This window comes from Takifugu flavidus, chromosome 18, assembly GCF_003711565.1.
Source record: "Takifugu flavidus isolate HTHZ2018 chromosome 18, ASM371156v2, whole genome shotgun sequence".
Taxonomy (NCBI): domain Eukaryota; kingdom Metazoa; phylum Chordata; class Actinopteri; order Tetraodontiformes; family Tetraodontidae; genus Takifugu; species Takifugu flavidus.
The window spans coordinates 8,696,188-8,721,672 of record NC_079537.1 but is presented as its reverse complement, the minus strand read 5'-3'; the positions used below and the strand labels follow the sequence as shown (position 1 = coordinate 8,721,672).

Below are 25,485 nucleotides of genomic sequence, written 5' to 3'. Positions count from 1 at the left end.
AGGTTTTGAAGGATTTATTCTTGCGTTTGAATAAACCACCGATTTAACCGAGGGGAGAAATTAAAAAAGGGGTGGGGGGGGGGGGGTCCTGCAAAAGAAAAAGCTGCAGGCTGCTCGCCGGCTTCAGGCCAGCTGGCTCTGGTCCAAATGGCTTCTTACAATATGCCAAAGACAATCGCAGTGTCATATCTCTGTCAACACAAACACGCAAACACACACGCGCGTGCGCGCCGCGGCCGCCTGCGCACACCTGTCTAATCCACTTCTGTTTGATACGCCTCTCCAAGCCTATCTTCAGTTGTCCATCTTTCCTTCTGTTGCTTGCTTTTCCTTTTGTAGGATTTAAGCCTCACCCCCCACCTCTCTTTCCTCCTACCGCTGCCTCTTTCATTCCCCCTCTCTCTCTCCCCCCTCTCTCTCTCCCCTCCTCTCTCTCCCCCCTCTCTTTCTCTCCCCCATCTCTCTCCCCTCTCTCTCTCTCTCCCTCTCTCTCTCTCCATCTCATGCCAGCCTGCATCTTTTCCTTTCAATTAGTCAAACCTGAGGAGATCCACGACAGCCCTGCCCACCCTCTGCCAGACCCCTCCTCCTTCCGCTCAGCCTTGATGGTTCTGTCACTTTTTCTCAATTAGCAGACCTGACAGGCAGCTAAGCCTGCTCCTCCTCTCCACTTGGTCTCTCACTGCCAGGCTCTCTTTTTCCCCTCATGTATTTCTCTCCAAAGCCCCCCCCCCACCAAATCTTCAGAGAAAACATCCAATTCAGCCTTTGTCCTATTTTGTCTTTAAGGGAAGGTGACATATAAACACAGTGGCGAGCTGGTAAATGTGTAAAAATGGAGATGGGGTCCTGAAACAGTCCACATCTCTGCCCTCTCTCTCTCTCTCTCTCTCTCTCTCTGTGTCCCCCTCCCCCCTCTCCCCACCACGCTGTGGAAATCCCTGGGACGTGGTTCTGTTTGTTCAGCCTCTCGCCCTTGCTCCGCCCGTGGAAAGGCGGGAATTACACTGCCAGCTCCCCTCTGTCATCCACTTTCCAGTGTGGACGTGCATGTGAGAGCGAAGCTGCTGTGTAGTCAGCAGCCCGCAGCAAGAGCCCGCTCACATCGCCCGGAGCTGCCGCGACAGCGGCGGCGGCGGCGGCGATGGCAGCCTCCCTCGTCCCGGCCAGATTAATGCCTGAATGGGATCTGCCGTACCCAGCAGTCCCCCTCTCGCCGCCCCAGCAGAGGGCATGCTGAAACGGAGCGGGATGGCATTATCGGGCGCAGCCAGACCACGCTGTGAAACGGGATTACGCCGCCAGTCGTCACGCTCGCAAACAACATGCTGCTGCAGGAAAAAAAAAAATCTCAGCTTGGATAAAAGTGAGCGTTAAACCTCTCCCTGCTTTTCTGGATCCTAAAATCAGAAAGAAAAAAACCCATCTTAAATAAAGACCTTCGCTCTTCACACGTCTTTTCAGTCTGGCTGAAATTTGTCTGCTTATCAATCAAAGATGGTGAAGAGAAAATATGCAAAAAAACCCCTAAAGGTGAGGGTTTATCATCATGATCCTATTGCCCTTTTCAGGCAGCAGCACCGTCTGTGTTCTTGTAGGGCTGTTTGCCCTTTCCGCCTGTTTCTTTAATTAAGATGGGAGCACGCCGAGGCCGCGCTGAGACGGGGTCATTAAGCCCACCACAACACTCCTCCCTCCGCGGAGCCAGTTCACAGCACCGGCCCCATTGTTGCGTTATCCAAAAGTCAGACATTCATGACTGGGAACTCCACGTTAAACCCACAGCCCACACACACACACACACACACACACACACAGGCAGGCAGGCAGTCAAATGAACTGCATCTGCTCTTTCAGGGATCATATCGCATGCTTGCCAACACAAATACTTTTCCCTTTCATTCAGCCACGGCCCCCCACCCCCCCCTTTCCCTCCCACCAGCTTTGACGGCGCCGAGTTGCGTTCGAGACGAAGGCCGGAGGGTGAGACAGGTGCAGGTGCAGGGATAGAAAGCCGCGGAAACACCCGCACCTCTCACAAGCCATTAAGCCGCCGCCGCTGACGGACGGAAGATGTGCAGTTTAGCACGATCGCGCCGGAGTCGTCGGGGGAAGAGCTCAGCGTTGTGGCGGCGTTCCTGCATTAGCGTGTGTTCCCGATATCATATCCCTGCCTTTTCTGACATTTAAAGAATGTTACTCTTGGTCGTTAAAGATCGTTTTTTTCCCCCGCAGTCCTATTAATTATACAGAACAAGCAGGCTCATTCATTTGGCATTGTTGTTTCAATGTTTGGGTTGAAAGGGTTGTCATAGTAATGTTTTCCTTTTGTCCTAATGTTGCGGCGGCCTTTTAATCCACAGTGTCTTGTTCTACCCCCTTCAAAGGCCTTTTTGTTTTTCAACACCACGTTGAAATTTGAATGTTGCATTTAAATTTGGGACAAGATGATGATCGTGTAACTGGCCCCCGCATCCACCTGTGGCGTGGGTCAGCAGAGGTCGGCCACCCTGCCCAGTCTCCATTGTTAGACGGTCTGACGGTCGTTGAGATTAAAGGAGACCTGCGTTTCATAGACAAATTTCATTCATCAGAGGGTTCCTCCTGCTTTTATTCTACTCTGACGGCAAAAGCAAACACGACGGACAAAGCTGCTGCTGAGCTGCGCCTGAATGTTGCATCTTGGTCGTTATTTTTCCGCCTGATCGTCTCTCTCCCTCTCTCTGTTACACATGGCAGCAGCTCCAGGGTATCCTCGATTCTCAGGGAGTCTAGCCCACACTTTCCTTCCCATGAGCCACTTGGATCACCATGCCAACAGTGGAGTTATCTATGGGCAGCACCGTTTCTATGACACCCAAAAAGGTGAGGCAAAGCATTGGGTGTAATTGACGTGGGATATTGATATTTGTCCTCGATGCCTCGGGACAGCCAACTAAAGAGGCTAATAATTAAATTCAGTCCTTTGCTTTTATTTCCTCACCGATGCATTTTTAAAAATAATCCTTCTCTCTCCTTGCAGAGAATTTCTATCTCCGGGGCCTTCCTTCCCAGCCGCCTCTCATCTCAACCAATCACAGTCTGCCGCCGATGTCCAGGGCAGGGTCGGGACATTCTCAGGGGTCCTGTAGCAGAGACAGAGACCCGGGGGTAGGAACGGGTCTTCACAAGGGTCTTAAAGATGGTCCTGTTGAGAGAGGAGTGGGACATGTCAAAGACAAGGAAAGGTCCAGTAGCAAACACGAAGCAAAGGAGCGACAGCAGCAGCACCAACAGCACCACAGCCACCCACCTCCCCAGCCCACGCACCAACACCATTCGCACACCCATCAGCACCATCGCTCTACCCGCAGCACTCACTGCCCCTGGAGGAGGTCAATAGTCGGGGGATGGAGAGACACAAAGCCTCACTTGCAATGGAATACGGCAAAGAGCATCCTCAGACTATGGGCAAGCCCCTCAGTGCCTGCTTGCACAACGGCAAGATGCAAAATGGAGATGCAGGACCTGGAGCAGGATGTAAAGCTTCCATGACCACTTGTGGAGGGGAGGCCACAGTGCTTGGGGCAATGGGGGGTGGGGCAAGTGGCCACAGCAGGCACATGGGGTCCAACAGTGGTAGTCGCTGCACAAAAGAGGCGATAAGTGGGGAGATGAGGATAAGCGAACAGTCTTCGGACTGTTTAGAAAGGGGCCAGGCCTCACTCCACCACTCTCTGTCATATTCTGTAGCCCCTCCTTTACATATGGGGTCTGCGGCAGGAGCACATCCCCAAACACATCCTCATGCCCACCCACATACGCATCCCCATCCAGGGGGTTTCCATTGCCTTCAGCTCCACCCGAGTCATCCCCACCACCCGCATCATTCCCACCATACGCACCACCACCCCGACTTCTTCTGCTCACCTCCACCGGCCCCTCTATCCAATCCCACCTCACATGACAGGGGGCAGGCGAATGTGGGACGGGACCCTAAAGTCACAGGGCCTACTTTTGTGCCATCTGTGGCGGACTTGGGGGACAAATCTGCTGGGCCATTCCAACTTGGTAATCCTGACTACCAGGGTGTCGGAGGGAGAGGCAGCAATATGAAAGACAAAGAAATAGAGAAGAGCGGAGGGGGTGGGCACCATAGCAGCTGGCACAGAAAACAGCAGCAGCAGCAGCAGCAGCAACACGCTTACAGGAAGACGGAGAAGGCTCCAGACTGGATGCACCACCAACACCTACAACCATCACAGCTTCCTCCACCCCCCAACAACAGCAGCCTGCGCATCCCCAGCAGCAGCAGCACCAGGTTGTACGCTCACGTAGTGCTGAGTGTATCAACAGCACCGTGGACATGGATGTCTTCAGGTCCTCGCTGACCCAGGGGCACAAATCTGGGCACTCAGTCCCTCATTCAGTCAACACCTCTCCTTATAGAGACTGTTCCCACTCCGGGCCGCCTCCGAACTCCTCCCCGCTTGGAGGTAAAAATATGGGTCAACATGGTGGTGCAGGGGCATCCCATGGTCCCGCCCCTGCAGGTAGCTGCTCTCTACAGAGAGATGGTCAAAAGGTGGCGAGAATACGCCACCAGCAGCACGGTCGGCCTGGCCCTGACGCTCCGTCTCCTGCCGAGTTGAACCAGGGAACAAGTCAGGAGCTGAAAAGAAAGATGGACATGTCTCCGTACGGTTACAGCAGTGGCCAGCACCAGCACCAGCAGCCCGCGGTGCCACCCTGGGCCATGAGGCCTCCACACCACATGTCACAGCCCGAGGAAGAGCAAAGGAAGACATACATGGACTTGGGGAACACTGGGGGACAGCATTCCCAGCAGCAGCCAGGAATTAGCCTGCCTCCTCCACAGCCTCCTGCTGCACCTCCTCTCAGTCAGCAGCAGCAGCAGCAGCAGCAACAGCAGCAGTCACAGCAGCACCCTGAACCACAGGGCCCCACACAGGGGGAGAGCAGCGCAATGAAAAGCTTATTAAAGTACAGCAACCAGCAACAGCCTCTGCTGCTCTCCCAAAAGAGCCCCTTTGGGGGACTGGGTAACCTCAAATCAAGTCCTGCCGGTGGGAGCTGCGCCATGCAGGGCAACAAACAAACTCTGCCCTCCAGAAAAGGCCCAACTAATGAGAACGAGAGACCTGACTACAGCGGGCGGAGCCGGGATCTCGGTGATACCGGTCACGGGGAAAGTGAGGTGCGGCAGCCACCCGTGGGAATCGCTGTGGCTGTGGCCAGGCAGAGGGAACCGCCGTGTCACTCGGCAGACAGTCATTCCAACAGCAGACAGGGCAGAGTTCACCCCTCTGTCAAAGGTAAGGACGGGAGAGGAGGAACAGGGACACGTGCAGGCGCAAAACCTCTGGTGCAAAATCATTTAAATGCCCTAAAATGGCAGGTCCCACGTGTAATAAAGGTCATTTCTTGTAAAAATCCAGCCTGTTTTGACCAAATATAGCATTTACAGTATTTGTCTAGGATGTGCGGTTGCATAAGGTTCCCTGGCTTAAGACATAGGACTAAGAAAGAGTTATAAAACTAATCTGGAACGTTTGTACAAACCGATTTCCAACTGTTGATGATGCAAATCTTGTAAAACAGCGAAGACGGAAAAGCGGGTGAGTCTCTTGTGAACGGCAGGAGTATTTTTAGTATTGGTGAGAGACTTGGGAATACTGTCAAGAGAGCGAATGCTAACGGTTAAGCTAATGTTTGTCTCATAGGACCACCGCGCTCCCTGTATCCCTCAGATCCCACTGAGGAGGAGAGAAAACGGCTGAGTGGAGAACAAATAAATCTAACTTGCTTGGACAGAGAGAGAGACGCATACATTCGGTAAGACACTGCTCAGTGCTCCGTTAAATCTTTTATTGTTAGCAACGCTCTGCAGAGTGGTCTGGATTTCTTTGTTTTATCCCCACACCAGGGACAACAAGGAAAGGGTGGAGTTTGCGAGAATCCACCCCTCTAACAGCTGTCACGGAGACCTACCGTCTCATCTGATGGTCCCAGGTGGGACTTCCCTCCAGTCAGGCCAATTAGGGGATCCTTCTGCACATTCCGCTCACCATCATTGGATGCCAAGGACTGGAAGCCCATCTCTCTGGATGACAGGACACTCGTATGGTGAGAGAGTATTAATCACCGCGGAAAAAGATGAAGTTTATTCGCGGTCAGGCTGTAAAACTTCATGGACTGATCCTAAAAATTAAAGATTGGAGATTACATAAAGAAGCCGTATTAAAGTCATTTCTTCGTCATATAGTTTAGAGCCACACTAAAATTCTGGTGACTTCACACGTATGTCTCCCCTCTTAACAGCAGGTATAGGTCACACTGCGCTGCACCAGAACCTGCCCCCGGGGTTTTCTGCAGCCATGCCTGGCCCTCTGCAGCCGGTCCTGCCTCTTCCCCAGGACCCCTCTGCCCAGCTGGTGGTCCTGCCAACTGAGCCTCCTGCTCACCCTGCCACCCATCACCTGGGTAGGACGCAACCTTTGCTTTCCCCTACTTAAGCAATTGTTCTTCTAACACACACACACACACACACACACACGTGCGCGTGTGAGCAGGATGCATTAGCCATCAGAATGTGTCATGCAAATGTGAGCACACATAAATTAGAAACTCCACAGCTTTGCCTCCAGTCATTTACACAGCGCTATTATGGCATTAACCTGAAACCATCATTTAGAAGGCTGTTGACAACCTGGGGGGAGGGGGCAGGTGATCCTGTGGAGACCACTGTTGAACCTCATGATAATGGTCCTGAAGTGATCAGTCGTCCCTGTGCCGTACTTCCCTGAGAACAGCCGTAAAAACCCCAAAAGAAAAGTCCCAAAGTGTCCAACAAGGCCACTATGATACTGTATCTACCCTGATAGTCCCTGTGTTAACAGAAAAGCTCGTCCACGGTCATGGGAACTTGGTTTCCTCCTCGATCTTTCTGGACCCTCTTACCATTTGTGAATCTGTTTAATGGTCCGGTGAGACAGACGTGAATTTCCGGCCCAGTATTTTATCCATCCATCACGATTTTGTCATGATATTGCTCCACGCCATTCCAGAAAATTCTCCCGGCACTTCTGTTCACAGCCGGGGAGAGTGTGGGATCGCTGTTGCCTGGGGAGATGGTCTGTGCAGTCGACAAAAAAGCTGCCTTTTTTAAAAGACATTAGTCGTTGATGCAATAAAGTGAATACAATGATGTTTAAGTGTTTATGGGTATGTGGGAGGCGGATAATGAGAAATGTGGGTAGCGGTGTTAAAGTAGTGAGTGCAAAACGTGTGCATGTGAATCCAAAAGAAAAGTGTCTGTACGCCTTTTTTTGGCTAATGTAACTGTCTTTGCCGCATTCCTCCTCCTTTTTCTCATTAGATGTGATGGAGCAGCCAGGGCTCTGGCCCCCTGTGTACAACACCCGGGGCCCACCCTCCCACATGCAGCATCCCGCTGTGTACTCCCGATCCCAGTTTCTACGGCAACAGGAGCTGTACGCTCTCCAGCAGCACCAGCAGCTCCAGCATCAGCACCAGAGCCACCAGTCGCAACAACCCCAACAGCAGCCTCACGCCCAGCAGCAGCCGCACAGAGCCGCGCACGTGGTGGACATGCAGCACCACGCCGCTCATACTGCACAGGTGATTCAGCCAATCCAGCTGTCCGCAAAACAGATGCTGAATAGTCAGACAATTACCTCCCCCCGTCATCTTAAATTCTCAGACGGCTCCATTTTTAACTTCCTTTTCTCTGTGATATACTGATTTTCTCAGAGGGATTGAGGGAAAGGCTAAATTTATGCTGCTCAAGTACCTTTTAGTGTCATTTACAAGCCTTCGAGGAATTGAGGGTTTCATCGCTAATTTACTTGCTCATGAATCTCCGTAGGTGCAGAAGAGGCCCAACGAGCCCTCGGTTGAGCTGGAGGAACTCATTTCTGAGCCCAGAATGTCTAAAGCGGCCAAGCCCTTCTCTTACAACCCTCCCCAGAGGAACCCCTCCCCCGCCGCAGCGTGTGCCGCCCACCTGTCCCCATGCTGCCAGTCCCCCTCACTACGGCCGCATCCCAAAAGCACTCCGTCGACACCCTGCCCGGCCCCCAGCCCCGCCGCTGCGGCCCCCCACTCCCCAGCCATAAGCCCTGCGCCACCGCAGATGCACAAGGGATCTGAATCTCAGGACAAAAGGGGAGAGGGACATCCCCCACGTGATTACCCTGAATCTCTGGAACCTGGTAAGAATAAGCAAATTTACCCATAAAAACCAAAAAAAACCTAAAGGTTCTTCAGATATTCCTGTTTTATTCCTTTCTTGGTGTGAAGGGGCCTAATCTTTGTGTGTCTTTCTCCAGCCCTACCACCTGGATACACCTACCCTGCTATTGCCCCCGGCTACAAGAGTGGACCCACCCCTCAGGATGTTCACTTGGCTGAACCAGCTGACCTGGAAGCGGTCCAAGTGGAGCCAAGTGAACATGGCCCCCAGCCTCTCTCGGGTCTGGGGGAGGAGCTCAATTGCCAGGCATTGGTCAGGCCCCTCCCAGAGCCTCTCCAACACCAGGATGTGGAACAGGAAGAGGTGGAAAGAGAGGTTGAAAGAGTTCTGGAACAGAGGGAGGATGTGGAGGTAGCAGCGGTGACAGCAGCCAACTATGTGCCTGGAGACGAGGAGGTGAAGGAGCAGGGCCCCACTGAGGAAGAAGTCCTGGTTTGCCCCCCTGCGGAGAGCCCAGTGTGTGAGGCTGCATCCTGTCCCACTCCCATTTCACCAGAGGAGCCTGAGAGGCCAAGAGCTGTCATCACCTTGGAAGAGGAAGAGGATGATGAGGCGGTGGGTGAGGAGAGCCAGGTGGAGCATGTTCAAAAGGTCGGCGTGCCGGGAGAGCGTGACACAGAGCTGCCCGCTATCATTGAGCTCCACTCTGTTTCCCCTGGCGCCCCGGAGTCTCCGTCCCCAGCCCCCGAGGAAGCAAAGGAGGGCACACAGCAACCTCAGAGTGAGATGACCCCCGCTGGTGTGGATTCTGCCTCCCCTTCCGCTGCTCCTGCAGCCACTTGCGGTTCAAACCAGGCAGCCGGTACCGCTCCCCACACGACCCCTGTGCCCTGCTACTGGAGTCTGGAGCTGCTGATTGCTGCCGCCTTCTGCACAGATGTACCCCCTTTCCCCCTGTTCCCTCTCAGCGCCCCCTCAGTTGTCCCCTCCCAGCCCAACCCCCACCGGGGTATGGAGCTTCTGAGTGAGCTGGCAGATCTGGAGCTGCAGCAGCAGAAACGCACCTGTGGTAAAACCAAGGGTGAGCAGTCACACTTGCATCCCAACACACGCACATAAGGGGAATAACTTAAATCTCTGAGTTTTCCTCCACGTCCACTGAGACAAACTCCCACTTCCCCCTCCGGCCTAGCCTAGCCTCTATATTTCCTCTCAGATGCTCCCCTCTTCCTGCCGGTCTCAAGCGCCTCTGGTGGTTTCTAACATGTCCCCAGAGAAGCCGTCCGCATTCCTGCTCGCTGTTGCTTCTCTTTGGTTGTTAAAGGCACTTTTATTTTCTAAAAGGCTGCTCTGACGATGCAGAGGCCTCTGGAGGAGGAGGCGAGGCAGGAGGACAGGGCTGAACTCCTCGGGAGGGGCTCCCGTTCCTCTCATTCCCCCCCAGCTTCCCTTGGGGAGCTGCCTCTCTCTCTTCATCCTGCCTGTGTGTGATCCACACACGTGCACACCACAAAAAAGCCACTACGTTAACAAAAACTGGGGAGGCAAAAAAAAAAAAAAAATTGAACATGCGGAGTGATTTCCCACTCTCCCACACACACAAAGTTAGTGTATAATCACAAAAGCAGCCAATAGCAAAAAGCAGTCGGTACCCCGGAGCATTGCCTGTCTAATTAGACCCCATTGTTTTAAAGTGCCTTTAAAAGCTTCCCTGTTTTTCAAAGTGCCATGTGTTTTTGTTTTTTGTTTTTTTAATCCGTGCAAAAGGGATGTTTTGTGTTTACCAGCATCCTAATGCATTTAACAGCTCCCAAAAGAGACGCCTATAAAAAGCAGGGTATCATCAACATGATTTTAAAGTCAGTCATGTTGTCTCTGTGATGTGATATTGTTGACGGCGTTGGGAAGGGCCACGCGCCTCATCAAAACCTCCCGAAACAATAGCGGAAAGAAGCATGGAGAAGACGTTTATACGGAGATGTGACATCACAAGCGAATTGCGATGTTTTCCCACTAGTCTTGCTGAGCTGGGCGAAATTATGTTCGACTCAACTCGGCAAACATGCAAGAACGTTGTGCCAAGATGGCCACAGAGACAAGAGCATGTGGTCAGTCCAGAGTGTTTCATACAAATTTAACATGGCCATTTTTTTTAAATTTCCCCTCTCAAATTAAAAAGATCAAAACGGCGGTTTGGATTTGCTGCTTTGACAAGAGATGCTCAATCCATTGTTTTCTTGTATGACAGAAGAAGAGTTGCTGATCTTTGACCTCCAAAGCCTGGCGACTTTGGCCGCAGCACGTGCTCTGGAGATGGGCACCCAGGAGGGCGACAGTGCAGCTTCGGGCCGATGCTTCCCGGCCCGCAGAACCCTCAATTTACGTCGGAAGTTCAACTGGACGCCTCGCAATGAACCTGTAAATAAACGCATTCTGCCTGCGTTGAGACTTCGTTTGAATGCGAATGTTGTTTTTAATAGAAAAATTAAGCACCACGTTGGTCCTCCTCAGGTGTGTCCAGCCAAAGGTTCCATGGAGACCATGGACGGTCCTGAGCTTGCCATGCGCGTGAAGCTAGCCGAGTTGCAGCGGCGCTACAAAGAGAAGCAAAAGGAGTTAGCCAAACTCCAGAGGAAGCATGACCATCAGTGAGCATTGTTTTTACCCTTTTACCCTTTTACCCTTTAGGCTATGCCTCTGACCACTGGTGTGTTTCCATCTGTGTTTGCAAGCAGGAAGGAGGAAACACCTCGCAGCCCGGCGAGACGGGGGCCGGGGCGTCCAAGGAAGCGGAAACCTGCCTTCACCACAGGACCAGTGTCCTTATCTGAGGGGCAAAGGAAAGTCAAGTGAGTAGACACAAACAGGAAATCGGAGAATGCCGTGGAACCATTCAAGGAAGTCCACTAGAGCTTAAGCTAATCTAATCAACACTGGTATTATTTGTCTAACATCCCAATCAGTCAGCTGAGTGCATGTCTGCGGGGGCAGAATATTAATGCACGCTCGATACAGTATATGGACTCTGCATACCTAGAAAACCACTCATTGGGCTGGTTAGACGTCTGCTTAGGTAATCTGAAACCTCAGTGGCATTACTGTAGTGCATGTTCATCCTAGCTGGGCTTGATACCAGGTGGTGGGGGCTGGGCGTAGAGATGACAGGCAGAGGATGTAATTAGAGTACCTCGAATTCTCCGGTAATCTGTCCCAACAGCGAGAATGTGACACGCCATAGCCCCGTGGGGACACCAGGGGTCTAAAGGGCACCACCATGGTCGGGACTGGGCACCCACTCAGTGATACGCTGGCATTTAGAATGCTCGTGCAAGACTCACGCATGTGTGAGGGGGCCAAACAGACCGACAGGACAGCTGAAGAGAAATAATGAGAGACAGGCGGAAGATGATAATCACAAAAGAATTGCATTAAAACTTGTATTTTTTGAGTTTAGTGGTGGCTGAAGCGATAAACCAAGAGCTTGTCGTGGGGGGGGTTGTTGGAAGTTTGCATCCGTGCTTTGATTAGTCCCGTCTTCGGGGTTTATAAAGGCCCGAAGCAGCAAATGTCACCTCGCTGTGTCCGACCGCCCTCCGTCTCCTCTGCCGTCTTTTGTCGCCGTGGAGTTTTGGGCAGTGTTTCCAGCTGCCCCTCTGCGTTGTCACCTCCTCTCTCCTTCCACCCATGTACCCCTGCCCCCATTGCCAGACCAGCACCGATCGGAGCTGGGAAGCTGATGCCGGGTGACAGTGACACCCAAATGAAAGGGTAACGGCCCAGAGCCCTGCAGCGAAAACGCATAGCAGGCGGGCCGGGGCCAACACAATGATGGTGGGGGTGGCTGGGTTTCCTGCAGGCATCAACATCGGTCCTCGTTTCTTGGTTTCTGTAGATGCATGTGAATAGCACTGCAGAAATTGCCAGGTTTGTATACATTGAAAAGCCTGGCCTGTATATAAATATGGTCAACATTTGGGTCGGGCTTGTTAAAAACAGCCCTGCGTTGTGTTACATTCAGCGTCATGTAAACTCATGTATTTACCTGCCACTCACGCCCAGGCTCAAGCACGCTAAATGGGGAGCCGTGGCTAACAGCCCAGCTGGATCATCCATGTCCCCGGCGGATTCTGTTGCAGCCACAAGCGTGCGTGCGTGCGTGCGTGCGTGTGTGTGTGTGTGTGTGTGTGTGTGCATGTCTGCTGAGCAACAATTTCATGTCTCCCTGCTTGTGTATTCTATGCATCTGTGCAGTTAAATGTGGATGTAAGCATGTGCTTACGAGCGTTATCGCAGCCGTTGTTTGCTTATGTGCGCGCCTCAGCGACTCCTGCGGGTGCATCACTGGGGTCCAGCTTTGATGAGGGAGGGAAAGGCCGGGGAGAAAAACGCCGCTCCCCAGCAAACGCTGCTAATCAATTCTGTTTAATTAGCCAGCGCACGGTCGGACCCGGCTCGGCCGTTGCAGAGGGGGAGAGCCTCTGTCGTGCTGTATTTGTCAGCGTTGGAAGGCGAGCGGTGGCAGGTTTTACCTCACAGGGACAAACTTACGCAGTGTCGCCACCTCTCCTGTCAGTCATGGGGGAGACAGTCCCACTCCCTGAAAGTCGCTCTTGCTTTTTCCCGTTTGGCCGCAGATGCGTTCTGACAGGCTGATTATGGGGATTCGCGCAGAAGTTGCACACAATGCGCTCTCTGTGCTGACTAAACGCACATTATTAGTCAGGTGTGTGCTTTATTACGACTGCGAATGGAAGAGCAAGATGAAATGATTAAAGTTTACACCCTGTCATCTGTAAATGTGCCTGATTTCTGACACGCTCGGAGCGCGCCAAGTTAATCTTTTGTTTGAGCAGAGCCCGGCTTACGTGTGGTCTTTGGGCTGGCTTCCAGGGGCACGTTCAAGGGCATTTGGGGTAGCTGGCTTGTGATGCTGCTCAGTGTAGAGGAAACAGCGCGCAGCGGAGAAGTGCGAGTGCGACCGCGGAGCTTGGATCCTCGCTCAGAACAATAGCGGGAGCCTGAAAAGGCGATGCCTTCCAGCCATTCAGCGTGTCCCTCGAAGCTGCGCCGTTCTTCAGAGGCTGCGAAAGCCTTCCTTAGATAAAGCGTGGAAGAAGTGTACCGCCACGCCGCCCTCAAACCATCCCAGGTTTCTCATTAGACCGCAGTTTTCAAGCGTTCAGCCCCCTACGCTGGCTCTGCCGTGTCCTTTCCTGCCATTCTGTTCATTCAACAGGGAAAGGAGAGTTATTGGGTCCCGGTGAGAGGTGACTCTGCTCTGTCTTCACTCGTGACTTCTCTCATTTCTTTTCCTTCCTAGCTAATTCTTCCCTAACGAACGCCTCTCTCTTGTTTTGACTGGCAGGTCGATAGGGGCCGGGTTTTCACCGTCGCCCGAGGACCTCGGAGGAGGCGGAGACGGCCACAGAAGGAAGAAGAGGCTGTCCAGTCGAGGTTGGCGACTCAGCAACACGCAGGTTAGGGTCCCCTCGTCCTCCACCTTGGAACAGGAGAAGAAAGAGGAGACTCTTTGTTTCCTGATATATTCCTTTGTTGCGCGCTATTTCTAATTAGGTGCTCCCCTCAGGAGTCAAATCCGCCGCTCTCCATGTTAATATATTTTGCAGTGGGCCTTCAACTTTCCCTTTATCTTCTCTGTGAGAGCAAATGAGAGCCCTCTTCCTCTGACGTTCTGATGCTTTTGTGGCTGCTGTGACCGGGAGTGTAACTGGCTTTCTCTTCCTCTTTCATCTCCCTCTGTTGCAGCAGATAAAAGCACAGGGCTGCAGAAAAAGCAGCCTTCACAGCATGCTCAGCTCCAAGCTGGCCAGCGATGTGACTCAGCTCAAACAGAAAGCCCAGGGTAAAAAGAATCTCTCAGGGACAGGCTCCAGGGACAAGGAGGTTTCGCCCTGCAGCTCCAACCCCAAGCATAGACACCGGAGCCAGGGCACAAGCAGAGCCGAGTCCAGGCGGGAGTCTGGGGGCCAGAGCGACACAGGTAGACCGCTCTACCCACTGTCTCATGATATTTTCATTTAACCAACACAGACCGCTAAGTCCACAAACATTTTCGCACATTTTCTGGTTTTAGCTTTGATCAGTTTCACTAATTTTCTTCAAAAGCAGCCAGCGGGGACAGCGGTTCCCATGACAACTGGACAGGGCTGGTGCGCCGTGGGCATCAAAAGGGATCCGTTGCTCAACAACAGGGTTCCTCTTCCCGCCTGGGCCAGCCCAGAGCAAGAGTTCTCCGTGGCCAGAGACCAGAGGCCATGGAGGAGGGGGAAAGCTCCCCCGCAGAGAGTGACTCCTCTGATCAAGGTGAAGCAATAAAACAGGCCCAAAATATGCAAACTTTGACCACTTTTACACCAAATGCTCATAGAAACTAGCAGAACTTTTCTAACATGAGCGTAAACTGGGGGTTAAGATGCTTTTGGTTTGCCATCTCAGTCACTATAATTTTGAAAAGATGTTTAGCCAGCAAACTTGTACCACCAAACACTCACAAACGCAGTCGTAAAGCACCCTCACGAGCGCTGCAGCGCACGTGGCAAACCCACATCTGTAATTAGCATGGAGGGTTTAACTATTTAAATGCTAATGAGGTGTGGTGAGAAGGTGGAAGTGATAGAGTCGATCAGCCCAACAAGGTTACGAGACCCATCTCATAATAGAAACGTGTCTTTATCCGGTAGAAGACGAAGAGGAGGACGGCAGTTATGACACTGACGAAGGCCAAGACTACAGAGCGCAGCCCCCCAGGGACATCACGAGCCCCTCTGTGACGGGTCCGAGCCCCTCTTCTGTTGTGAAGCTGGAGGCCAATCAGAAAGCCAGAAACAAAAAACAGAGACAGGAGCTTTACGGTAAGACCGTCCTTGGAAACGGATTCACCGTCAACAGCGTTGCCCCAAATCTTCATGGGAAGCATCTGTTTAATGTTTTGCCTCCTGGGTTCTTAGTCTGGTCTAAATCTGTTTCTCTAATTGAACGGCACAGGCTCCCAGAGTCTGTCTGGAGCCGAGGGGGAGGTCAAAGTGAGGAAGAAGCCCCCCTGCAGGCCGAGCCTGGCCACCGCAGCCAAAAACCACAGCGAAGAGCAGCGACCCGAAGGGGTCCGACGGCCGTGTGTTCCCAGGTCAAAGGAGCCTCACTGGGGCAGCATCGGGACCAGAGGCAGCCGCTACCGGAGGAGCATGGGACTCGCCACGTTTCCAACCACCAGCGAAAGGTTAAAGAGGGCGACCCGCAAGAGCACCATGTTGAGAGGAGTGATCAATAAGGTGAGTCCAAACTTTAGAATTCCAGTCAGCGCCTCCAGTTCATCTGTACAGTAGCAGTCTGACAGCTTTATTAAGAGTCTGTACACAGATATTCATTTTTGAACTTAATTAATAGGCTTTAATTAGCGCGTGCGGAATTAAATCTTGAACTTAATGTGCTCGGAAACGAGAAGCATGTTTTCTCAGATTAATAATTCATAGCTTCATTTAGGAGCGCACATTTTGCATTCACCTAGCGTGCACGTTCACGGGTAATAATGCCACATCTCGCTGCTCTTCCCCTCCGTCTCCGTCCCTGCACAGAGGAGAACGTGCTGGTCACTCGCGTCTTCGCAGAGCGAGGAGGGCGGCGCCGGACGGAGGAGCAAGGAACACCAGGTACCAAAGTCTCTGGGCACCCAGCTCCACATCACGTCCGTTCCTTTCGTCTCCGCCGTCCCAGATTTCTCACCCCGAGGACTGTAACTGTAGAACTATTAAAAGTGCTTAGCACGTTTCCCATGTCCCAACCTCCCGCTGTGCCAGCTCAGGGGAGGAGAGGACGGTAGACAAGATGCAGGGAGGAGGGTGGTGCGCACACTCTGAAAGTGTTAGCATAAAATGGCTGCTAATAGGAGACGGTACAGGCCTCGCACAGTCTCCCGCGGTTGTTTCTCCCACCTTCTATCACACTTTCAATCTCCGGACCTACTTTTATATACAGGACGCGCCTGCATCCATTTATTCCTTCTGTTCCATTTTCCAGTCGAAGGGACGAGCAGTGAGCCGGCTTCTGGAGAGCTTTGCGGCCGACGAGGGCTTTCAGATGGATGGTAGCAGCTTCTCAGAGGAAGAAGACGACAGCAGCAAATCATACGAGAAGAAAGTCCCCCAACGTGAGAGGCGCCGCCGTGTGTCCTGTGGGGAGAGAAAAAAAAGGAAGATGATTCCATCATTTGTAATCTTTTCCTTTCCTTGTGCAGTTCCTAACTGTGTGCTGACCAAAGATCTCCTAACTGATGGGCTGAAGGTCCTGGTCTCCAAGGAGGACGAGCTTCTTTATGCTGCGAGGGTCCACTCTCTGGACCTTCCAGACATGTAAGCAGACTGAATGTTCTCTGCGCTGGAGGAGGAGAGGCGCTTGGGACAGGTCGTCAAAGCCGAGCTGTGCCGGCATTTTATTTTGAAAAGTGTCCAGATTCTCCACACAAATTGTAGGTGAAGCACGTGTCTGGTGCGATTTGGATCGGCTCCCTCTCCCGTCCTGCCCAGTCCACTAGAATTCTGACAACTGCTGTCCAGACCAGAAAGTGAAAGCCCAGATCTAAACCAGATTATTAGGGTTGAAATTGAAGCGGGCAGACTGGATGTAATTATGTGCGACAGCTTGATGGATTTTCTGCGGAGGGAGCGGCTGCAGGGTTCATTGCAGACACACGAGTTCACATTCAAAGTGTTTATTAGTGTCCGGACGACAGAGCGGCGTCACTAAACTGATCAAACTGTTGGGAATTTCTCACCACAAATGTTCAAGATCAAATAGGATTTGGAGGCGCTGCAGACAAACCAAAGCAACAATTCAGGTTGTTGCACTTCACAGCCGATTTTTGGACTAAACAGACGTGTGTTCACGTGCTCGTTATGAGTTCCGGCTCAGACTCGGTTAACCATTGAGACTTCCACGGGGTAGCCGCCGTAACAGTCGGCACCAAGTTATTTCCGGGACCAGATGATTTTTTTATCTCGCCGTGTGTGTTTGCGTGTTACCAGCACGCGGCGCCATCCTTAGGCTCGTATCAATATGGTTCCTCTGGCCCAGGCAGCGGAACGATGCTGTAACAGCAGCAGAGTGGGAGTAGCGTGATCCTGGCAGCTCGCCGTGCATAACACCAGCATCTGAAAACGCCCTCATCTCCTTTGTCTCTCCCCTCTCTCCTGTGTTTCCTTAGCTTTAGCATTGTTATCGATGGCGAAAGAGGAAACCGCCCAAGAATCTACTCACTGGAGCAGCTGCTACAGGAAGCTGTAAGTTTGTCCTGCTCCACAGAAGCGTTCTTTGTTTTCTCTTAACTCTTCTATTCTTCCTAATTGCCTTCCTCGCCTTTTCTGTAGCTCTGCCAGTCCCTTGGCTCTCTCCTCCCCGGTCCACCCCCTGTCTGTCACAGTGGCCTAAGCCTCTTCAGTAAATATGAGCATATGGGAGTCAGGATCCTTAGATTTATGTCTGCGAGACTCCACAAATGTCCGTTGAACCCATCTGGGTGTGTGGGCGGGATAATCCTGCAAACACCTGGATGCACTGGTATCGTCAGCTGCTACTGCTTTATGAGAAAAAAGCACCTAAAGAGCACAGACCTCTGGCAATCAGGTCACTGACACATATTGTGATTTACAACCACAGCATATATACCAATATAAATATATAGGCCGTAGTAAACAGGTTACACAAACTTGTTATAGGCTTCCTTGGCTTTGATCAAGGGTAAAGTCCCTCCGGAACCTGGAACACCCAAATTTATCCATTATTTCTTGTCCATTTATCAACATTTTCTAAAAATCCCATTAAAATCCGCTCCTAACGTTTTGAGTTGTTTTGCTAATAGTCAAACGGGGACGTCACACAACCTCCTTGGCGAAGGTGAAATGTTAAAATGGAGAGTTGAACTTAAGTGTTTTGAAAGGGTTCAGACCGAAGAGTTTTGAGGTCTTAACAAAATACTTTAAAGCATTATCAGTCAGTTCTGAGGGCGAATCATAATCCTGGCTTCAGATCATTTTAACCTCCAGCTCTGGTTCATCTAAGACACCTACGTCTGAGCACGCCATCATTCAGCGTAGAAAACCCGTCACGCTCGTGGCTCCAGTTCATTTGTATTTAGCTAACACTTACCCCCTGGTGTAGTCACCCTAATAAGTGACCTTTGTCCCATTTATTTTTTCCACTGTGGGGGATGCTGGTCTATATGAACCAATAACAGCTGGGTCACTTAAAGCAATGTTGTCAAACCCACATCTCCTCCACCTGTGGAAAAGTTTCCATTATCGCCAAACACAGCTTGTTGTATGTTGTTTTTGAACACCTCAATGCCATCGGACACGACGACCCTTAACATAAAGCAAATGCTAGCGCGCACGCTGGATCTTCCACCTCAAGTCACAAGGATTTAAATAACTGCATTCAAATCCAGACAGGGCAAAAGTTTGAAAATATTTCAGTGTCAGCGATGACCAAACGCACTTGAATTGAGGGCATCAGACGCAGTTTTCTGTTGTGACCTCTCCAGGAAACACATTACCCATGATTCATTCCTTTTCTTTATGGACCCCCTTTTCCTGCCGACCGATGTCGGTGCCCCGATAAAGCCGGTGTCTCGGTGCGATTGTCTAATTCTCTAACACCGACACCTCTAAATTGGAACCGCAGCTGCCTCTAATTATGCCATGCATCAACTTTCTTGTCCAAACTTAGTCCAAAAGTCATTTACCCGCAACCAATACCCCCGATTTTCACCGCGCTCTATTTCCCTCCCCCCCCGTGCGCACACACGCAGACACACATCCACACCTCATCAGTCAAAGGGTCCCTCGCCATGGCAACAGTAAATGAAAGCAACCTGAAAGAGCCCCCAGTGAGCAGCGGATGCTGGGGCTGCCTGCATTGTTGAAGGGAGGATCTGGCAACCTGCAATCACAAACCCTCTATTCAAGCCCTCTTTAGTATTACTCAGCAAGTCAGGATTTACTGCATCATGGCTTCCGCTCTTTTCAGGCCTGACTGGCACGTTGGCATGAGATAAGTGCCGCTTGGAAACGTGGCACAGAGGCTGACCGTGCACAATGCTCCGCCGCTCTTATAGCGCCCGTCTAAGTGTGTGAGTGTAGCCTGTAATGAATCTTAATTAGATTTCGGTCTGGCCTGCAGGTCCTGGATGTACGTCCCGAATCGGAGAGCGTGCTCACCGAAGGAACCAGGGTGTGTGCCTACTGGAGCGAGCGCTCACGCTGCTTGTACCCGGGCTACGTCCGCAGAGGTGAGCTTCTTTCAAACGCTGCAGGTCTTCAGTTCCATCACAGTATTATGAGTGATCGCGACTGCCGGGTAGCTCCGATTCTCTTTCTCTGGATGTTTTTTAATGAAAACACAGAGCGGCAAAATGATTTTGGAGCCTGGAACTCACAGTTAGAACTGTCTCGCAGCCCGCGACAGCGACTTTGGCTGGTTAATGTGAGATGTCGGTGTCACACATGGCTGCATCATCTCCACAGTCACAAGCAAGGAAGTGACTTTGGGGACATATGACGTTCAGCACGTGTCACCGCGTCTGTGGAGAAACTTGGGCAGCAGAGAAAAGATTAAAACTCACAATCCGGACACAATTAACAGGCGTTCACTTTGGTTTTAAGGCTCCATTTTTTTAAAATATTATCGTTCTAATTTAGGTGGCTCTTCTGATGAAGGGAAGCCAGGAGGTGTGATGGTAGAGTTCGATGATGGAGACAGAGGGAAGATTTCTCTCCACAATATCCGCCTCCTGCCTCCAGGATACCAGATTCACTGTGAGTGGCGCCTGTATTCCTTTAAAAACTTTCTCCATTAATACTAATTTGTCCACTGGTAAGTCAGTCCTAACTATTCTTGGTTGTGGAAATAGGTGGAGAGTCAACTCCAGCCCCACTGACCTCCACAGCAGACAAGAGAAGTTCGACCCTGGAGCAGGCCCCCATCAGCAACAGACCGTGTGACCGGCTCAATGTACTCAATACTCAAAACAACAGCCAAACAGTTCAGAAAAGGAGACCAGGTGAGACTTGAAAGTGCCCGTTAAAGCTGCTTTTCTTGCAATTTCTAACTGATGTTCAAAGTTCAAAAACCTGAGGTCCAATCAAATTTGTTGAATCGGTTTGAGATAAAGTGAACCGGAACTAAAATCGATTTTCTTTATTCCAGGGAGACCGAAGGGATCTGGTAAAAAACAAAAGCAACAGCATCAGGCTGACAAGGGCAGTGTGAGTCCCTCACCTTTCCTGTGTTGGCCTCTTTTGGCCAACACCAAGAAAAGGACCTCTGACAACCTGTTTCAGCTGAACGGGGCACCCAAAAAGGCCTTTAGAGGGAAAGAGGAGGATCTGTTCCCTCTGTCTCAGCATCAGCCATCGACCTCCACCCCGGCTAAAGGCCTTTTCAGCAGCAGCTCCTTTGAGGTGGACTCCTTCAGCAGCATCGCCAACGGTTACTCCTCCTTCTGCACGCAGTCCACGGCCCCAGGTTCGGGTTTGTCCTTGGGCCCCAGGAGTGAGCTGTACGGCCAGAAGCGCAAGCAAGATGAAGCTATTCTGCCAAAGGTCAGGAAGACTGGACCAGAGTTTCTGGTCAAGTTAGATCACGAAGGAGTGACTTCACCCAAGACGAAGAACAGCAAGGCTCTTCTGTTACGAGGCGGAGCCTCCGGTATGAGCGGTGTCCCAAGGACAGACGCTTATTCTCATCCCGTACTCTTAGTCAAAGACAACAAAAAGGGTGGTGCCTCCAGGGTGGAACTTCTGGTGAAAGGAACCACGCCTCAGAGGAAACCCTCTCATTCTTTACGTATGGGCAACTTCGGCAACATGGGCTTCACCTACCACAGGGAGTGTCACAGCTCCTACTCCGATGAGGAAGAGGAGGAGAGGAGGCGAACCACGCTGGCTGCCTCCTCAGGAGTACTAGGGACAGCTGGCCGCTTTCTCTCTCGTTTCTCTGTCTCCTCCTCCTCTTCAGGTTCTTCGAGTTCCTCCTCCTCAGGTTCTATTTCCAGTTCCAGCGTCTGTTCCTCTGACAACGATTCTTCCTACAGCTCCGAGGATGAGGTCAGCTCTACACTGATGCTTCAGAGCTGCCTGTCTTCTCACCGGGGACTCCTTCAACCCCCTGAACCTTCTAGTTCTTCAAGGTCACACCAGCAGTCCTTTGTGGCCAAAGCTGTGGCTGTGCCCAACAGCAAAGGAGGACCTCTTGACCAGGTCTCAAATAGCAAATCCTTGAAGAGAAAGGATTGCAGCAACTCCACTTCTAAATCCTCTAAGGATTTCATGAAGAAGCCAAGGATGCTTCCAAAAGACACTTCGTTCGTTCCGAGGCCCAAGACGTCTCCATTTTTTGCAGGGCGAGAAATGTGGAGGTGGTCTGGAAACCCAACACAGGTGAGGACAATAATCTTTCCAGATTTTACCCTCAGCTCTTCACTGGAACTCTAAATCAGTAGACGTTAGAACAGCTAATATCATCCGGTTTTCAACAGAGACGAGGTCTGAAGGGCAAAGCCAGGAAACTGTTCTACAAGGCAATCGTGCGAGGAAGAGACACGGTGAGGGTTGGGGACTGCGCTGTCTTCCTCTCAGCGGGACGTCCAAATCTCCCATACATAGGACGAATTGAGAACTTCTGGGAATCCTGGACCTCCAGCATGGTAGTTAAAGTCAAGTGGTTCTACCACCCGGAAGAAACCAAACTGGGCAAGAGGCATCAGGATGGCAAGGTGAGCCCCGATGCGTGTTGGAATATTATGAAGGCGTGATTGACTAAACTGCCTGTATGGGCTCCTGGTCCCTGGTCACCTACACTCTTACTTACATTCAGGTCTCTTTTCCATTCTCAGCATGCCCTGTACCAGTCGTGCCACGAGGATGAGAATGACGTCCAGACAATCTCTCATAAGTGCCAGGTGGTAAGCCGGGAGGAGTACGAGTGTCTGACCCGCAATCAAAAGCCGGGCGGTGCCCCCCCAGACCTCTACTACCTGGCAGGGACGTATGATCCTACCTCTGGCCAGCTGGTCACCGCTGAAGGGGTTTCCATCGTGTGCTGAACCTTCGTGAGGTCACTACTGAAGGACACCTTTGGAGAAGAGACAAATCCAGCCTTGGAAGATCGTCGGTGTTCCCACGGACTCACCACAGCTGGGCCGACTTCGGTTGCACACTGGAGTCTGTCGGTGGATGCTCTTGGTGGAAGTCAAAGTTCTTCCAGGGCGAATTCAGCGAATGGCATGTCCTCTGTTTTTTTTATACCCCAAACAAATCAATGTGATTGACAGTTCCATAACTGGTTTTCAGACTCCACTCACGCGTCACTAAACGAGAGCTGCGAGTGCATTTGACTGTACAAAGTACAATAAGGCTGAATAGTCTCTGTGGACCAATTCAAGGTAGCCTTACCTAAGGGAATAGACAAGAAAGTGAGGCCAGGGTCTCTCCTTCAACCTCACAGTCCAGGGAAGTTCTAAACATATAAAGGATGTAAAATAGGTGTAAATATTTTGATTTTCTTTTTCCTAATTAAGCCATACACTTCAGTACCTCTTGCCTGTCTTAACTGTTCAGGTGTATATTGTACAGTTCCTTTATCGTATCGTCGTCTGTTGTCTATATGTACATAAAAGCTATTTTATATAGGAATTTATTGTATATATGAGATGTATCTTTCCATGTTTGCAACTGATTTATTTTTATATGGATGTAGAAAAACATGACGTTCATTTTTTCTTCCTTCCCTTTGCTTTTTCGGAAGATGGGAGATGTTAGTGTTGCACTGCTTATGCCCTGCTGAAACGGACGGAGACAGACAGAGCACAAAGACAGAAAATCAAATTTATAAAATAATCATCCCAAGCAGGTCAAGGCTCGCTTTCTAAGAGAGAGGGGTCATCCTGTTTAAAAATAGGTCAAGTGGCTTTTTTTGTAAAGGTGTTGTGTTACTTAGCTTTTTCATACACTTCTGTTGAAGACGCCTTTTTTTTTTTTCTCATTAATTTATGTACTTTTCTGTTGGTCATCGTCAGGCACGTCCCGCCGGACTGCAAGGGTCAAAACGAGTCAAGGTCAGATCCGAGTACTTTGACACAGTATTTGTGTGTGATGAAGTGTCCTGGCATCACTATAATCATGTCCACACAAATCAGCTCCAAACAAGACTGGGTCTCTTGATGAAAAGCATCCTCCGTGTGCACTCATTGACGAATAGCGTAGCTTAGCACATTATGACTACAAAATACCAAAGTGTCTTTTATATTTTTTATTTCCTTTATTTAAATTTAATAAAGGTCGAGCGCCTGTACTGGATTCAAGTCAGATATTACTGGAATAACTGTCCGCCGCCACGTGCATATTGTTGTATATGGGATTTGCATTGTGACAATGATTTCTCACAAACGCACCTGCGGTTCTGTGCTGTGCGAACAAGAGGGCAGGGCGAAGGTACCGGCAAACGAAGGTGTAGAGTACTGACAAGTAATTGGAGCTAGTTTAACTCGATGCTAACTGTGAAGGACAATCAGATTCACAAAGCAATGGACTTAGCGTAGGTTTCCTCAATCCGAAAACGACTTCAGTTTATTTAATTTGTGCCAAGTACTTTGTTTTCGTCATGTCTGATAGGCGATCCCGAGTATTCTTTGTTCACAAAGTTTTATTTTGTTTGCCAACGGTTTATTTATTGTCATTGTTGCTGTTTGTTCATGCCAAGAGCGCTTTATGAGAATGTGACATTGTTTTTCTTGGTGTGATGCCACATTTGCATTTCTTAAATAAAACTGGTCCTGTAGCGGCCGCCTAGTGAAAAGAAACAAACAAAAAAAAAGGATAATTATAATAAAGCAACACTGGATTCTTCTCATCCGCAAACATCTGTGAGTTCAGTCTTTTATTCCTGTAAATTTATAATAACACATTTTTAGAGCTGAAAGTGTGCGTGAGGGAGCGTGAGAATGTTTTGAATTCCTGCATTTTTAATGGTGTTGGAGGACCTACGGTGGCTGACAGGGAACAAACTTATGTTCACAGCTTTACTGTTGGGATAATGATCCTCGTCAGATTACTGCTGTTGTTTTGTGTCTTTTTGTCCTTTCTGAGCTCCTGTAGAAACATGGTGCAGCAGTTTTCCAGCACCGCGGAGGGGGACCCTCTTCCATATTTATATGAATATCCAGCACTATGTCAATGACTGCAGCGGACCTTTAATTCATTTTTCACTCTTTAATTACCAGGAAGGCCAATACATAAATTTGCTGTTGGGAGAAAAATTACTGGGGATCATTTACTACTTCTCCCTGTTCTAATGTGACCCTTAGAATTCCGAGGCTGCTTGAATTCCTCTGTTAAAGCACCGTTGAGCACATATCTGCCCACATCTTTTTTTTCTTCCACTAAATCTTTTTTAATATGTGCGGCTGAACTACGCGGGCTTTAACTTAACGACGGATGTAAAGAAAAGTAGAACGTGTGCAGAGGTCCGTTTAATTCCAGCACCACGCGGCGCCCGAGGCGTCGCGTCTACATCATCGACGCGCTGCTCGCCCTCGACAAAACTGTAAATCTGGCTAACCTGAATCAGTGAAACAACCTCTGGCCGGGCTTGAAGGAGACACAATACGGGTCAGCGACCTTTCTCTGTAAGCCCAGGGGTTCTTTGTTTTTGTCATGCACGGTGCCTGAGAGCCGCTGCTCCTCCCCCTAATGCCCCGATGGGGGCTAATGGACACATCAGTCATCTCAGACAGCAGCCCAGCGAACACAAACAGCTCTGTTTACCACCACAACCTATAGCGTTGGCTATGGCCGCTGCCCCGCCTCTGAGCCGCGGCCCCTCCTGTACCGGCGAGGGCGCGGGGATGCTAATATTTGGGAAAGGTTCATTAGTCATTCCTGCTGGAGCTGTTGAGATTAAACCCATCAGGGTTCGGATTTTAAACTGTAAATTCAGCCAACGATGGTGTGCAGAAAATATAAGGGCACTGAATCTAGCCAGGGCACCTCATAAATATGCTGGTTTCAGAATTATTATTATTTACCTCTCACTCAACAGGCGGCCGTTACTCCTCAGAGCCAGTTTTGTTCAGGACCCAGACGGTGTCGCTCAGTGTGGACAGAAGGAATGCTTTCTGTACAAATATCTACACCTCATAAATGTCCCACCCTCCGCTTGACCCTGTCTGGCCTCTGACTGTGAGGGGGCTCGATAGGGGACCG

At 50.6% G+C, this 25,485-nt stretch overlaps 1 protein-coding gene across 1 annotated transcript in view; it reads left to right on the top strand.

The window, feature by feature from the left end:
- Window positions 1–24,141, top strand: part of LOC130514677 (BAH and coiled-coil domain-containing protein 1) — a 53,524-nt gene extending 29,383 nt beyond the window's left edge. The window contains 28 exon segments of the mRNA XM_057014408.1: window positions 2,740–2,865; window positions 3,023–3,340; window positions 3,343–4,260; window positions 4,263–5,315; window positions 5,724–5,835; window positions 5,927–6,126; window positions 6,325–6,483; window positions 7,379–7,641; window positions 7,889–8,234; window positions 8,352–9,296; window positions 10,464–10,633; window positions 10,727–10,863; window positions 10,951–11,064; window positions 13,581–13,692; window positions 13,982–14,216; window positions 14,345–14,539; window positions 14,917–15,087; window positions 15,221–15,504; window positions 15,808–15,882; window positions 16,250–16,379; window positions 16,467–16,581; window positions 17,433–17,508; window positions 19,406–19,514; window positions 19,924–20,040; window positions 20,136–20,285; window positions 20,432–21,663; window positions 21,762–21,998; window positions 22,119–24,141. Of these exon segments, the coding sequence (XP_056870388.1) occupies window positions 2,740–2,865; window positions 3,023–3,340; window positions 3,343–4,260; window positions 4,263–5,315; window positions 5,724–5,835; window positions 5,927–6,126; window positions 6,325–6,483; window positions 7,379–7,641; window positions 7,889–8,234; window positions 8,352–9,296; window positions 10,464–10,633; window positions 10,727–10,863; window positions 10,951–11,064; window positions 13,581–13,692; window positions 13,982–14,216; window positions 14,345–14,539; window positions 14,917–15,087; window positions 15,221–15,504; window positions 15,808–15,882; window positions 16,250–16,379; window positions 16,467–16,581; window positions 17,433–17,508; window positions 19,406–19,514; window positions 19,924–20,040; window positions 20,136–20,285; window positions 20,432–21,663; window positions 21,762–21,998; window positions 22,119–22,328 (8,309 nt within the window). The 3' untranslated portion in view covers window positions 22,329–24,141.
- Window positions 24,142–25,485: the final 1,344 nt, after the last annotated feature.